The sequence below is a fragment of the Alligator sinensis genome, unplaced genomic scaffold, assembly GCF_000455745.1.
Source record: "Alligator sinensis unplaced genomic scaffold, ASM45574v1 scaffold599_1, whole genome shotgun sequence".
Classification (NCBI taxonomy): Eukaryota; Metazoa; Chordata; order Crocodylia; family Alligatoridae; genus Alligator; species Alligator sinensis.
This window is the reverse complement of record NW_005841968.1, coordinates 89,231-105,423: the sequence shown is the minus strand read 5'-3', so window position 1 is coordinate 105,423 and position 16,193 is coordinate 89,231. Positions and strand designations below refer to the sequence as shown.

Here is a 16,193-nt window from a genome sequence, read left to right as displayed (position 1 = left end):
TGAACCACAGTTGCAGAGGGGCAAGCTCACAGCATGGGCAGGAGTATATCTCAGGGTGTTAGGTGTTTTCAAAGGGCTGCAACTCTGGACTGCTTTAAGAGTGAAGTCCCTGTGGTTAAGAAATTCTATTGCTAATCCCATGTTCCTTGCTTTCCTGCAATGTTGCCTCCAAAGGAGTTAAACAATGAAACCTGGCATGTGCAGAGCCTATGTCAGGGGTGGGCAAAATGTGGCCCGCGGGGCAGACGTGGCCTGCCAGGCCATTCTGTCCAGCCTGCAGGGCCCCTAAAAAATTTAGAAAATAAATATTCATCTGCACCTGGCTTCCTGTCATGAGGCCCTTGATGGCTTGCCACAACTCAGTAAGCAGCCCTCCGCACAAAATAATTGCCCGACCCTGACCTATGGGGAACTCCGAGGAAGAAGGTCTAAGCACCGGAGACCCTGGAGGGGCGGGGGCAGACAGCAGCCCTTTTTTAGTTTTGTTTTGGTTTGGTTTTTTTTTTTTTTAAGTGTTTTTGTGTTCCAAGCCAAATCAGCCAAATCCGTGAGTCATTCAAGAACCATGTGTGGCCCTCTACCAGCAAGCATCCTCCACCCCTGCCTGGGGCTTCAGATGCTTCCAAATCCTTTGGTGGGCATCCTACATGCAGGCCCAAAACCGGAGACTTGGGGCTTGGATGCCCCCGAGTATTGCCTACCCTCAGCCACATGGCTAAAGGAGCAAGTTAGGGAGGAATTTCTCATTTCCAGGAAGTCAGCGTAAAGCCAAGATCTTTCCACTGGAAGTGAAACTGGGAAACATTGCCTCAGCCCGGGTACTACCCCCTGCGAGAAATGTGGTTTTCCCCTGCAACCAGGAGAACCACCTTAGTGGTCATAGTGTTTCCCTTGCCAGCAGCATCCCACATCTCAAGGAAGACTATCAGGCAGAGGTCAGAGTCTGGCAATATGCCCTATAGTCCCAGAGATAGCAGAAGTGATTAGCTCCTACTCAGATACAGTTTACTTGAAGCACACAGTACTCAGCAATTGGGTCCACTCATTATAGGCTGCATGTATTGCTCTGTGCAGCATTGCACACGAACACTTCATCAGAAATCTTTGGAAGTCTCTATTTTGAAGTCTTTGTAAGGCATCAAATTCTGCCTTATTTGTAACATTTTGATCATTCATACTAATATGTACTTGGGTGGGCATTAGGAAGCCAGTAAGCAGCGTCTTACCTTCTAGGGCACTGGTAATGATGCTGACAGCACTCACTGCTCTTTGTCTTTGAAATGGTATATCAGAATGGTCCACTGCAAGGTGATGGGGCACCAAGAGTTGCTTCCTGCTTGCTTCCTCCGAGGGAGAAGTCTGTTTGAATGACAATAGGTAAAGTTACATGCAAATCAGGACGAGGCCAGAGGCAGACATGGGGCAACACTTTCAAAATTGCCTATGTGCCATTTTCAAAGCAACCAAAGGCACTTAGAAACACGGGTTCCTCCCTAAGTTAACAGGTTTCAGGCCACGTCACTTTTGAAAACGGCACTTTCACGCTTTTGAAAATTTTACCCCTTGATCTCGCTTGCACAGATCCAGACTGAATGCGTATAGGCTGCAAGTGAGGACGAAGGGCATTTCTGACATCAGAGAAATAGCAATTGTGCTTCAGCAAGCTCTTTGCTTGTGAAAGAAGCCCTGCTTAATTACAATAATTATACCATTATTTCTGAAATGTGTTAACTGTTTAATTATATGGGTAGCAGCGGGAAAAGGGGTGTGACTAGCTCTTGGTGAACAATAGCTCCACTTACTGGCCTCCGATATCAAGTAAAGTAAATGCTAGGGGTGAGGAATCACTCCTCGTCACAAGGCTTTTCTTGGACTGCAGTGTTGCCAGCTCTCAGGCATGTACCCCTCAGTCATGTAAGGTGTTATTTAAAGGAAAAATGTAGCTTTCAAAGCTTTGTGGCTGCAGAGAAAGCCCTGAAAAATATAAATCCCATGGACAGAAACCAGAAGGCGAATCAACAGATCCCTACCTGGATGATTATTATCATTTTATTTAATATTATTTTTAAGCCAATTTCATGATTGGTCAAAAGCTTGGCATTGGCCTTTCTGAACCAGCCAAGAACACAGGACAGTTTCATGCATGTATCAAGGCTTGGATGTCATGCTCACAGGAACAGAAGCAGTGGGAATTATTGTAGTGCAAATGGCTACTTCTAGAGCCAAAGTCTGAGCCCTCTGCTCCTGCCAATACTGACACAGAAGAAAGGCAGGGACAAGGGCTGAGGATGCTAGGTGTGGAGAAAACTCTACCGCAGATGACATGTATGACCTAGGGCAACTCTCTTAGTCTCTTTGTATCTCAGTTTTTCATCAGTAAAGTAGGGATAGCAGTTGTATGGATGGCATTAATATATTCAGATCTGAGAGCCAGATACTATGATAATGGGGGGCTATACAAACACCTAATGTAGCAGGATGGGGCTGGGCTGCCCTTTTATAGTGAGACTCATGGAAAGATGAAGGGAAGAGAGGCTTCCCTTTCTAATGCTGTGTATAGGGGTAAAAATGGCTGCTTTTGCCCGTCTCTGCAGTCAAGTGAGGTGCTTGTACAAACTCCCCTGGCCTGCCCAGAGCTCCTTAGGTCTGAAATGATCCCAAGGAACCAGTGCGAGGCCTGTGTATGGAGAGACCAACCTACAGGCCTTGTGGTTCTGCACAAGCTTTGTCCCCCAGGTGCTCCCTTTCCCAGCTCCAGTTCGCAAAACCTCACTGGGTGCATCTACACATGCTATTACAGAGCACATGTAAACTGAGGAGCGTATTGCTCCATAGTTTCTTGCTCCTGGTTGTGTCGTTCGAGCATGAACCCAGGAGCACAGCATGTGGAACCAGGGCAGAGCAACCCCAGCTGGCAAGAGGTGCTGGGGGTCAGCCTGCCAGCCTGGAGCTATTCCCCCAGCTCAGTGTGCCGTGGAGGAGCTGGCTGGGGCACAAGGCAGTTTCAATGCGGGGCTAGCCGTCAGGGATCCCCCACCCTCATGCCTCAGCCAAGCGCCCAGCATCTACACATGTGCTGCTGTGGAGCTTTTTACTCCACAGCAGGATAGTACTTATATTCAAGTATAAGTATTCTTTACTGCAGAGTAAATTAGTTTACTCCAGCCTAATAGAGGTGCATATGATGCTGAGACATTTACTGCACAGATAATTAGTCAACTGCGGAGTAAATCTCTTGTGTAGATGCACCCCCTGAGACTCTGCACTGCCAGGGGTTTCCCCATTAGCCTCCTATGCCCCAGAGCCCCTCTTAAAGGGGACTTTCTCTATCAATAAAAGGGTTCTGGAAGAAAGATACTTTCTTTAGCTTCTACCAGTTGCTTTTCTTGTCTGTATTAGGAGCTCCTAACCCTTTTGTTATCTGTTTGCACAGCACCTGAGAGAATGAGGCCAGCGTGGGAACCGTTAGATGAGACTATGAATAATGGTGTTCTACAACTTCAGAGATAAAAATCTCAACTACTGAAAGACCTGGGAAGAGCAAGGTATTTTAAAATAACACTTCAGATATCGGCTAAAGCTGACCACCAGTCATGCTTTTCCTAAATGTAAATGTATATAAGCATGCATGCACGTCTATGCACATGTGCGCACACACACACGCACACATTAAGACAAGAGAATGTGTGTGGAGTCTCTTGTACTCGAGAAGTTAGATCAGTGCAAAACAGACCACTGGCAAAATCATAAGTACAGCTAAAACAGCAAAACGAAAAATATTGTAATTAGAACCCATCAAAATATAATCACGTACATATGCACTGAGCAATTAGCAGTCAATCTGTCCCTGATTTATAGAGTAATGGAGTCAGAAGAGGTGTTTTAGATAAATCATCTGGCATTAATTCTACCCTCCAAAAAATAAATAACCTCAACAAACAAAGAAACCAAAATGTTTTATTAACGAAAAAAAAATACCAAAATTACAGAGTCATTCATTTACACCAGCTTGGAGTACACAATAAAATACATACAAGTGAAATAAAATATTACAAAAGAAAAAGAGACCAAGGAAACAAATTCCAAAGTGAAAAGAAATGGAAAAAAAAAGAGCTCAACACAAATGAACAAATCAGAAGAAATTACTCTTCTAATCTCCCTGCAGTGTGAGGCATAAGGAAATCTCCTATTTCAAATTCTCTTTTTCAAATCATATAATCTTTCTACCTTTCCAACTCCCCCAGTTTAGCACGGGACAGTATCCATCCCATGGGAATCTTGTACAACCCCATCTAAAAGCAACTTGACTCATTATTTCATAGATTTCATAGACCTTTGTAGACATTAGGGCTGGAAGGGACCTCAGAAGATCGAATCCAGCCCCCCTCCCCAGGGGCAGGAAGTCAGCTGGGGTCAGGATTACGAAGAAGGGTGCTGCATCCCTGCTTGCTTGTGCAGAAGGGCTTATAATCAAGAAGCAAGCCTTGCTTGCCCTTATTTGAAAGGTATTATTGATCTCAAGGAGCAAGGAAAATATACTTCTTATGGTCCAAAATTTGCACCAAGAAAGCTCAAGGTACAGACTACACTACTTTCCTAACACAACTGCTTATGCACCAAGTTTATATGCAATGTATAAAATGCAATATGCAATAGGATTGTAATGACATTTTAGGTTGAAAAGGCTGAGCAACATGTCTACATAGGGTACGTTGACTCTGGAACCGACTTTTCACTTATTTACAGTAACACATCATTTCTAAACCAAATGGATGGTCAGGTTTCCCTCACAGTTGCTCCAGTCCTGAAGTTGGGCATGGGTTTTTATTGCACTGGGCAGTACTTAATTGTGCGAGTCATCTCATGGCAGCCAATGGGCCAACTTGCAAAGTAAATGACAATTCAGTGGTAGGGTGAATATGTCTTGAGGGAGACATGTCAGAGCCCAACTTCCCTTCTCATAGCTCTGCAAGGGCAAAAGGGTATAACTGGCCGTTGGCCTTGACCCACAGGAAATTACTATTCACTTCCCAGGTGTTCAGCTGCAGGGGCTGGCAAGTGAGTGGCAGGTCTCTATTCCCTGCCAACCTGTTGCAAATGGGAGGTGAGTGGGCACCCAGTTCCTGCACTGCCCAGAGAGGCTATGTCAGGCTCTGAAGGATGCTCGTACTTTGCTCTAAATAGCTCTACAGAAAACAAGAAAGAAGAAGAGTTCTCATCAGTGCAAGCCCTGGAAGCATAATAAAGTTATTTAGGGATATTTAAGTTATTCTGGGATGTTCTTTGGAGGGAACATATATGTCTGTTTATTTTAGGACAGAGATAACTAATGGAGGTATGAGGAACTGGCAGCTCAGGCATTCAGAGACGGAACGGTTCCAAGAGCCAGGCAACTAGGGCAGTATACATTGCATTATCCTCACGCAGGCATAATGGTTCTTGGTACTTATGTTTCAGGAGAAATTAAACAAAAACAACAACCGTTCTTACAGTAATGCAGGAGATCATTTTAAAATCCGGATATGAAACCACAGTGGAATTAAATAAAGATACCTCCAACAGGACAAGGCTATTTCTATTTTGTTAGCTGGTTCACTGGAAATGTTTTTCACTTGCATCAGCTTAATTCTATAGGGACAACTATACCGTTCGGTAATTTACATATAAATGAGGATATGTAACACTGAAAAATCATTTTGTTTGGAGTGCCCACAATTCTGAGGTGTGCCAGGGCTGCTGTGTGAAGATAGGTTTGTATATGGCAATATTTTAAAGGCCACACTTGGAACTGCTACAGCTTTAATTTTCCAAGTCCCATAAAAATCTTTTCAAGCATAAAAAGGGGTGGACAGGCCACCGCACAAACAATGAACCCAATAAAGTGCCAGCACAAATATTGAACAAGATTGGAGGTGACTAGAATAGCACGCAACCTTGCAATAAAGAGTGTTAATTTTGTGGAAATCCCATTGTTCGGAGAGATGCACTGTAAGCTAAAGCAGCTTGCAATAGTGGTGTCAAATTTGAATTATTAATTGCAGGTATATCTTCCCTAAGGATTTGCCTAAGCAAAGTTTGCAAATGAACTGAAACTGGCTACAATGTGAAAGTTGTACATGTGCAGAGGCAGCATTTGAAGGACTAGGAGGCCATTATTTTAGTTTCTGAGCTAGGTCTTGGCTGTGTGACTTATGAGGGGTGATTTCGGAATCGCTTCTTTTGTTAACAAGCACTTTTTCTCTGAAAAGAGAAAGGGCTGGCATTTTGCCTTTTCACCAGTCTTGGAATAAAGTGAAGGGGGGTGGGGGGAATCTCCTTGCAGCAGTCTCTGGCTCACAAAAAACCCAAGTTCATCAACAAAACAGGTTTTTGATGAGTGAGAACAAAGGCCAAGACTAAAAAAAAAAAAAAGTTAATGAAAATGAAGCTTTTAAATTGTATTTAGGAATGTAAATAAGTGACCTTATTTTCAGAAGTGCCCAGCACCTACAGTTCTCAGGGAAGTCAACTGGACAGATTTTGCCATTTCTGGATTAATTTTTTTTGGCCACATACCCCTTTACCTGCGAAATATTGCTGCTTGTACTTACCCCCCCCCCCCCCCCCCCCCCAACCCAACACAAATCTGCAATGTTCATTCCTTAGGAAAAATATCAACACTTAACAACTCTGTTACTTAACACGTCTGCATCAGCCAGAAGCTCCACTGCCATTATTAATAGTTAGGCACAGATCCCTTGGCAACGTGCCGCGTGCCCCCAGGGATATGCATACCTCAGTTTGAAAATCACTGTTGCAGAGGAAAAGATCTGACCAAGAGGAGGCTCAGGAATTTGCATGTGTGAACATAGGCACCTTAACGGGACATCTAAAACCCTTTCTTTGGATGCTCCCATCCTTTCTTTGGATGCTTAAATTGGCAGTAAGGCACACTTGAGGGCTAGATCCACAGCTCACTGATATCAGAAGAAAAACTCCTGGTGGTTACACCGGGGTTTGGATCAGGCACTAACAGAGTATTGATTCCCTTTGGGGAAGTGCCGGTCTGACAGTCCTATCTGGAAACAGGGACCTCCATTTAAAAACTGGCCTGGTTTCATCTCTCTCCCTCTGTTCAAAATCCAATTAAGCAGCGACTCTGCTGTTCTCATGAGCCCAACGTGGATCTGACGGAGAGGCTGACTTCCTAATGCCACTGAAGCTGACCCTCAGCACATCAGCTACACAATATAAATGTCAATGCTCCCACATGTTTGTGCCTAGCTCCAGCCCTGTACCAATTCCACCCACCAAAATTAATGGCTTGACTGGACAAGAAGAGGCACTGTGAAGGATTATCGCCAACTGGGTGCAGGAGAGAGGAGGATGCAACTGTGTAGAGAACTTAACCTCTGTCGTTACTCTAGCTGGTGAATGGTAGTACCTTGCTATTGCTATTGCTAAAGGATGCTTATTGCATCTGATATATCAAGCTATCGAAAATAGCACTGTTACGGTTCATTAAGTTAATTCAGTTCTATTCATACTGATTACTATCGGGCATGTGAGATGTTCTCCTAACCTTTTAAATAACTATCAAACACCAAGACACAACAAAGCAATTGGACACTTAAGTACAAATGACTGTAAGGCAGATGTACTGAAACTTAAGTTTGCAGTCTGACTTTAAGTTGTTTATTTAATTTGTTATCTGTTTCTATTACAGACTACGAACTGGACCTTCAGGTGCCCTAGACCAGCACTCAGAAAACTTGAGAAGTGGGGGAAGAGCAAAACTTTAAGCTTCTTACACTATCAAGAGTAGCCAGAACCAGAGCAGAGCTGAGGATCTGGGCAGAAAAGGTTCATTCAACATCTGATGTAAATCAAGGGTGTCTCTAATGAAGTCAAGGGAATTACACCATGTAAATAAAACTGGCATGATAACAGGACCAAGCCCCTTTTAACGCACTATCCTATATACCATGCTATACATCAGAAATTTCCACGAGAGCTCACAAGAGGGTAGGCTTGGACTTCTTGCATCAAGCTTGCAAGCAACGTCTGGAATTCTATATCTGTTCCTCGTTTGTACCTGAGCTACCATTGTTTGACACAGGGCTATCTTTGCTGAGGATGCCTGCAGATCATATTCTTATATTACTTTACTTTGCTCCCTATGTGGTTTTAATAGGTATCCCGACTACATGCTGAAATATAAACCATGAGAATGGCATGCATGGGTGCCTGAGAACTTTGTCTTCCTTGCTTTTGCTTTTCAGGTGTTTTTATGTGGCACAGAAATATGAACAGGTGTGGTGAAGCGTGAAGAGCCTTGTGGCACACAAAAGCAATTGCTTTCACAGATATGGGGTTTCCTATAGAGGAGAGGGCACTCTTAGCATTAATTAGGCTGCACATTTAACTCCATGGTGATTTAGCACCTAATCCGTTGTCAAACAGGCAGAACGGCTTGCGTGAAGGCACAATGCTGTTAGAACAGATGTAGAAATGCACAGGCAGCCAGCACGCTGTGGCTGAACATCAGGCTCACTGACTGAGAAGACCGTCACGATAGGCAGGACTAATGGGCCTACACGTGGACCACTCGGATTGTGCGAGCTCTGCACTATTTTGCTCGTTGCATTTGGGAGTTAAATGGAGGGAGGAAAAGGGAAAGAAAACTTAGTTCTCCAGTGAAATGGCTTCACAACTCTCAGTGCCAAGTGGCTAGTGGAGCCTGGCACAGAAAAACTGCTTTGGAAATGGCCTTTGTAGCTTATACACTCCTCGAAGCAACATCCCACCCTGGCAGCAGTGTGTCTACAAGCCCCGAGTTCAGAGGCCGTGGATGAAGCTCACGAGCCTGGACACCCAGGTGATCTGCTACAGAACGCACTACTGCAGCAGATGAAAACCAGAAGGGCATACGGTGTCCTAAACACAGACCGGTTCCTAACTTAGCCCAAGTCTGAGAGCTGAAATAACACAGAGCTGCCAAATTGTTCCTCAGGGCCTGAGTTACCGGATCTGACCTAAGTGCTAAGGAAGGAAAACTGCAACTGCTGACCAAGGAGGGCAGATGTTCAAAATCTGACTAGTGATTTGAGGTTTTTTAATATTTGGGTGCCCAGCTTGAGAAACCTTTAATGAGTTCTGAGCACCCAATTTCTGGAATTAAGGTCCGTTAAAATGCCTTAGATGGTACACTCAAAACTTGAGGTATCTCCGTCTTGTTATTTTGGAAATCTTGGCTTTAAATATATTCATAATAGCCTCTCCAAGTTTCCTAAAACAAGCCATAGACCTCCTGTCTCAGTGCCAAAACCCAAGTTAGATGCCTTAGCATCAAATCTATTCCACAACAGTGAACACAGCAGGAGGACCTAAACACAGTCCTGTGCAGAGTCCTATCAGATGGTAGTTGCAAGAGATGAATTTGCTGCTGTGAACCCATCATCCCAGAAACTATGTTGACATAGGGAAGAGGGTCTTCACGTATAGGCTTGCTAATGTAGTGAGGTGGGCATTAAACTACATTCACCGGGGAGTGGAGAAAAAAGTCCAGAGGTAAGTAAAGAGCCAGGGGACCTGGATAAAAATGTAGTAAGGGGAAGCAACAGCAGAAGCCTTAAGTAATGTTCTTGGGAGAAGCACAGGACAACCAGTGCTTATATACCACTGTGAGATGCACTGGGATCAAACAGGAAGAACTGGAGGACATAGTACAAGCACAGTATAATGATATCACTGGGATTACAGTGACATGGTGGGATAATTCACTGACTGGGGAATGGTCACAGATGGGTACAGTTTGCTCAGGAAGGATAGATGGGAACAATGGGGGAGGTGTTGCCTTGTATTTAAAAGCAACGTACATGTGTTCGGAGGTGCAGTATGAAGTGGAAGGCAGACTTGTTGAAAGCCTCTGGGCAGAGGCGAGAGCAGCAGGGAGGATGTCATGGTAGGTGTCTGCTACAGGCCACCAAACCAAGAAGAGGAGGTGAATGAGGCCCTCTTTAAACAACTGATGGGAGCTTCCAAACTACAGAACTTGGTATTCATGGGAGGCTTTAATTATTGGGACATCTGCTGGAAAGGAAACACAACAGTGCACAAGCAGTCTGGCAGATTCCCGTAGTGTGCTGGGGATACATTTTTGATATAGGAGAACACGACAACTAGGCTGGGGGGGGGAGCTCTTTTCAACTTGCTGCTCACAGCCAGATTAGGAAGAACTTTCTGGCTGTGAGGGAGGTCAAGGATTGGAACAGGCTACCCAGAGAAGTGAAATCTCCATCCCTGGGGATTTTCAAGAGTGGGTTGGACAGATGCTTGACTGGGATGGTCTAGTCAGGGAAGATAACCTTGTGAGATCCCTTCCACCCTTAGTTTCCTATGATCAGTTAACTACCCTTGTACTTCAAGCAGGGATCCTTCCAAGTCAGGAGTTACAGATTAGTTAGACCGTAGGCTCATTAGGGTAGGGAGCCTATTTTTCTCCTGTTCTAATGCGTCCCCTAGCACAACACTTCTAGGCGATTCAATCATGCCAACAAATAACACCAACACAAACAGTACCAGAAGGAGGCTTGCAACTTCTTATTGTGTTTCCAGAGCCATCAAACTAGAACCTAGCATGAACCACCAGATTCATTTCCAAAGGACTGACAACAATGAAAATAATATGCAGACAACAAACCAAAAGAAGAACCATTTCATCTCCAAGCACCCAGCACTGGTCAGCTTATGAGCTGTTCGGCATTTGCTCCCCAGTTCACTCTGTGCATAGTCCTTGTGGCTCCTTTAAAGAATGAATCTGTAAGGAGAACGGGCTCCCTGCCAATTAGCTTTTATCTCCAGCTCACATTTTCTGGATAGATTAGATACCAAACCTATTTCACAGAAGACACAACATCCTTCCCATTGCATCATCAAATGAACATCTGTTGCTATAGCACCTTGCTGTTATTTCCTAGACAACCACAAATGTGCCAACAGGGCTCTCATTCACGACCCAGTCCAGTTCATTTTTAATATATATTTTTTTAAAAAGGCAGAGGCTGGTGAATGAGAAGAAATGCTGGCAGAGCTCAAAGTTTTCCAGACACCTCCGGGCTCAATTCTGAAAAGCCCGAAGACTTGCTGTGAAAGCCCAAGAGCTCTCACTATCTGCTTTTCCCACCGGCAGTTTGGGGAGGAGATGCACCCCACAGGGATGATACCAACAGATTAAAAAGAAAAGAACCAACAGCAATCACTGAAGTATGAACATTTTTCTAATGTGGTTCAGATTATTTAAAAAAATATACAGATAAATGACCCTTCACAGGCACCATACTCTGTGGCTATTCTGCCTTCAACATGTGTCATACAAAATTAAACCAAGTAAAGTACATTTTAAAAGGTTCTAGGTTGCTGTCCTGGATCAACCTTAACGACAGATAAACACAATTAATTAAAAAAAAATATAATCTCTACACTGCATTATCCCAGAATCCCATTATTTGTATGATTAATTATGTCATTTATCTTAATGGTTTATTTTTGTCTTTCATTTTTATTATTGGGAACCATAATAATTTTCCCCCTTTCCTCCAGATGGTGCATTGTAATTAATTAAATAAATGTCTCGGTGTACGTGCTATGCAGCGTAACCAAATGTTGCCCTTCAATCCTGAACCAATGGACTCCACTGTGTGTTATCGGGTCTACCTTTTAGAGAGGCCAACCAAAAATCTCTGCAAAGAGTTCAGAACTCATAAACCCTGCAGCAGGTTAGCACTTTTGGTGTGCAGCAATGCATGTGTAGACACTAATGGGGCTGGCTGGGGCACAAGGATGCTTTGGTGTGGGGGTTGCCTACTGGTTAGCTCCACACTGAAGCACCCTTATGCATTGGCCAGCCCCTCTGCAGCATGTTGAGCTTGGTCGGAGCAGCTCTAGGCTGGCAAGCATGTGTAAACGTGGCACTGGGAAGCAATAAACTCCAGTGCAATATGTGCTGGAGTTTATTGCTGCGCATTAATATGTGTGTGTAGATGCACCCCCTGAAGACTTGTGTGAAGACCTGTCACGTTACTGCCCAGGTCCAATAATCTGACATGGACTGCCTGGAGTGGACCTGGTTACTGATGTGGTATTACTACACCAGCCCCTTCTACCTGGCATTTCCAATGGCAGCTGAGATGTCTCCCAATGGATTCACATTCCTAAAAACACCACCCTTGCTATTTTTATTGTATTTATTAAACTAAAGTTTTCCTTCCTTAGAGGAAAGCAGATTGTTTCAACTACACTGCTACACCAAGAGTGGAAGGCTATGCCTATGAGAAGCCAAATCCCAGTTAGCCATGCACTGTTCTCAATTGATATTTATTTAAACTGGATGTGAAAGGACCTCTGGTAGCTACCTGGGACCTTTCACTCATGCCCTCCCCAGGCAGTTGGACACTTGAGTGAACGATTGGATACAAAAAAGGCCAGAACCCATTCAAGTTGGAGGGCACAGGCTGGCATGACATACCCATACAAGATATTGAAAAGTACTGGTTTTGGAGGCTGGGCAACATCAGAGTTTCACAAGGCAGAAGGAACTCAGAGAGAAAGCAGCACCTGACCAATGCAGCAGTGGGGAATTTTTGTTTCATTTACAGTCATATTTAGAGTCACACAAGGAAAATCCAAACACAAGAATTAGCCTCCACGCAGCATGCCAAGAATAAATCCCCATAAGGGACTTGTGGGCTGCCCCAGAGTCTGCACATGCGGTAGAGACAGCACAGAATTTGGCCTTTGGTCTTCACACTGTCTCTGCCTGGTGGGTTTTGGCAACTGATTGGAGGCTGTACCTTGTTTAAAGACGCTACAGTAAATGCCAGTAACACCAAGGAAAGAACCAGGCAAGTGAACCATATGTGAAAAATCAGACCGTACTCACCGTGTCACCTGTCCCAGGTTTTTCCAGAACAAGTGGAGGCAGCAGTAACCCCGTTGGAGAGACTGGGTCTGGGTTATGTGCCCCGGTGCCTCCTTCCACCAAGGAAACCACGCCGTTGCAGTCCACCGAGCTGTTTCTCTTGCCAGTGTGTGTGTAGCTTGGTGTAGCCGGGTGAGACATGTGGCTTGCTTGACTCTGCATGCTTGGGCATCTCCCCAGCCTAGGAACTAAGAACGAGCCACGGTGGCTTTCCGTTTCCCCAGCAGTACTGATCTCGTCGTCGGCAAAATCTGTTTCAGAGCCAGTGTCTCTGCCTCGGAGTCGGAAACTGAATACGCTTCCATGGCTGGCTTTGCGCTTCAGCAAATTTGCACTGGGACCATAACTAATGCCAAGGAGAGTCTGGAAACCCCCAGAAGGGAAAAAGGGGAAAGAGAAGTAATATTTTGCAACACATTTTTGGGAGCGAGGAAGGTTTTGTGTTTCTTCAGCTATACTGGGAGACCAGCAAGTGCTGTTTTAAACCAAGTGGCTCAGAGAAAGATTTGATTTAGATCTGTTAACCTGAGCAGCATTTAGAATTTGAATACCTGTTCCTACCCACGGGGTATTTTTTTAATACACTGCAGTTAAAGACATACTGCAACGTGAAGGGTGAAGGCTGTGTACACCTAGCAGAAGGATACTTCCTTTGCTCCCACTCCTTCCTCATCTGATAAGCATGGCAAGATGTGGGAAAGTAGTATGAGAAGCAGAAGACTGGGACAGTTTGGGGAGGCCAACCCCAGTTTATAGTGCGATCAAACATCTTCACAGAGGGCTAGGGAATGAACTCTGGAGTGGGATGTCAAGCGATAAAGGAGAAAGGTAGGAGAAGAAATTACAGGGCAAATGTAGAGAAGAAAAGGGAAAAAGAAGATGAAGAAGAAGAAAAAGAAGAAGAAGAAGAAGAGGCGGATTAAAAAAAACGCAGAATAAAGAAAAATGACTTGATACCTTGTGGATTAAATACCCTGATGTAAGTGTATTGTTGGCATTTGCAATGGGCTCATCACCTAATACATGATGGTATCCTTGACAGCCATGGGTGGATCCAGGGTTTTCTAAAGGGGGCCATGGTGACAAGGTGCAGTTGGAGCACCTGGGCCAGTGGGGGACACCAAGTAGCTGAACAGGGAACAGAAAGGAGAGAGACCCACTTGCCACTGTTGCTGTCCACAGCTCACCTGGGATCAGGGGGAGCCCCAGACCTGGCCCTTCCCTACTTCAGCTGGGGAGCTGAGTTCAAACAGGGTGACAGCACACAGATTCCTCCTTCCAGTGCCTGCACCCTGCCCAACACCCACCATCCCCAGCCCCCTCCCTTATGTCCTCCACTGCCTGAGAGTAGGTGCTGGAAAAGGAACTCGCATGCCACTGCTACTGTCCCCAGCCAAGCCCAGCACCCCACACAGCCAGTCCCCACAGACCCTGGCTGGCGCAGAGCAGGAGCAGCTCTGGAGCGCTCCCTGTGTCTGTCAGCAAGGGACAATGGCAGCAGTGACGGGGGGTGTTCTTCCTCCCAGTGCCAGCTCCTGGCCAGCAAGTGACGTGGTGGTGGTGGCAGGGAGCAGACGCAGGATGAAGAAACCCACCCACTGCTGCTGCTGTCCCCTGCCAGGCCTGACCTGGCACCTTGTGCTGCCACATCCCACATCTGGAGTGGGGCAGGAGTGGCTCTGGGGATCCCCCTATGCCTGAGTTAGGGGGGCAGCAGAAGAGGGGTTTGATCCCTCCTGGATCCACTCCTATTAACAGCTACATAGGATTGCTGAAGATGATACCATAACGTTAGCTACCAAGAATGGAAAGATGAGAGAGCATCAGCTGTGGTGAAGCCCAATCTTAAATGTTAAAAAAAACCCCCCAAAAACTCCAAACCTGAAAAAAGACACTGATTTACTGAAATAAAGTTTGTAAAATATGTAAACATTTAAAGTCTTTCCCTTCTCTGCTGTCAGTAAAAGGAGACTAAATGGAGGAAGGGTATTTGAGTGGACATTAGGATTTCTTTTTCTCCATTTGTTAGCTTTATGAGAACATTTTATGATCCAAATGCTCACTGATAGGGATCGAAACTTTTCTGGATCACTTCCCAATCAAACTCTTATCTCACTTCCTCTAGAAGACAGTATTAAATTGACTGCTACCTGATTTATGCCAGTGCAATTAAGATACTGTAGTACTAATAAGTGCATTATATAGGGTGACACCTCATTTTGACTGCTACCAATTGCCAACTGGTCAAAATTCCATTTCTGGATTTCCATAATACAGTCACTGCATCTGATTCCTTATGGCAATGTGCTTACAACAGCTCAGATATCATCTGTATGGTGATGACTCAGCCTTGATCCCTCCAACCATGCTAGGCATAGCCTTACAAAGAAGATTTACTATAAGCCTTGAAATGTGTCTTCTATGTTTCTCATGCATATAACGTCCAGGGGCAAGAAAAGAAATCAAGAACTATTAATCTAAGAAACACACCGATAAATATGCAGCTCTGATTCAAGTTCATTCTGGAACCTGGACTCTTGAAACTCATTCAAAATGAAATAAAAGAGCAGTTCTATCATAAACAATGGCATGGTTAGAAAAGAAACCCACTCACCTAATTAAGCAATCACAAAACCTTTGGGATAATGAAACCTGGGTGGCATTTTTAGAAGCCTGGCTCTGTGTAAATTTTGAGAGCTAGGAAGCCATTAATTTGTCACATCTACTTACATCACTTACATGTCTTCTCTGCACTTTTTATGGTTGCCAAATGTTGCTAAGTTTACTGACAATAAAGCATTAAAAGACTGACATCATTATATGGCCTTTCACCACTAACAAATTAGTACTTTAAACTCTGCCCTGTAAAGCATAGACAATGCTAATATATGAAGTTGCTTATCATCTGTTGATGTTGAATTAGTTGCAGATTCATATTCACATCTCTCAGTAATATTTATACTTTTTTGAACAATACTCTTACCCCAGTTCTGCATTTTTTTTCCTACAAGACAAAGTGAAAACAGTGCCAGAAAGTTTTTACTTAAAGGTGACTAATGAAAGAATAGAAAAGGAAAATCTTGAAGGTCTTTCTTTGTATGTCTGGAAAAAAAATAAAACAAATGCAACTTCTTTTATTAGCTTTGCAGGTTACTTCTAAGACTATTACTAGCTCTACTAAAGGCATGAATAATAGAGGTGAATTGATATTTTTTTGACTGATTTTTTTTTCCAC

At 44.3% G+C, this 16,193-nt stretch overlaps 1 protein-coding gene across 9 annotated transcripts in view; it reads right to left on the bottom strand.

The window, feature by feature from the left end:
* Positions 1-16,193, bottom strand: part of LOC102380629 (sodium channel protein type 5 subunit alpha) — a 252,836-nt gene that overhangs the window by 148,975 nt on the left and 87,668 nt on the right. For 8 of the 9 annotated variants that reach the window (XM_025200461.1, XM_025200458.1, XM_025200464.1 and 5 more), the window contains 2 exons: positions 12,920-13,321; positions 1,227-1,359 (listed from right to left, as the gene is read on the bottom strand). In XM_025200461.1, the coding sequence (XP_025056246.1) occupies positions 1,227-1,359; positions 12,920-13,321 (535 nt within the window). The remainder of the gene's footprint in view (positions 1-1,226; positions 1,360-12,919; positions 13,322-16,193) is intronic. The other variant, XM_025200466.1, reaches the window with a different exon arrangement.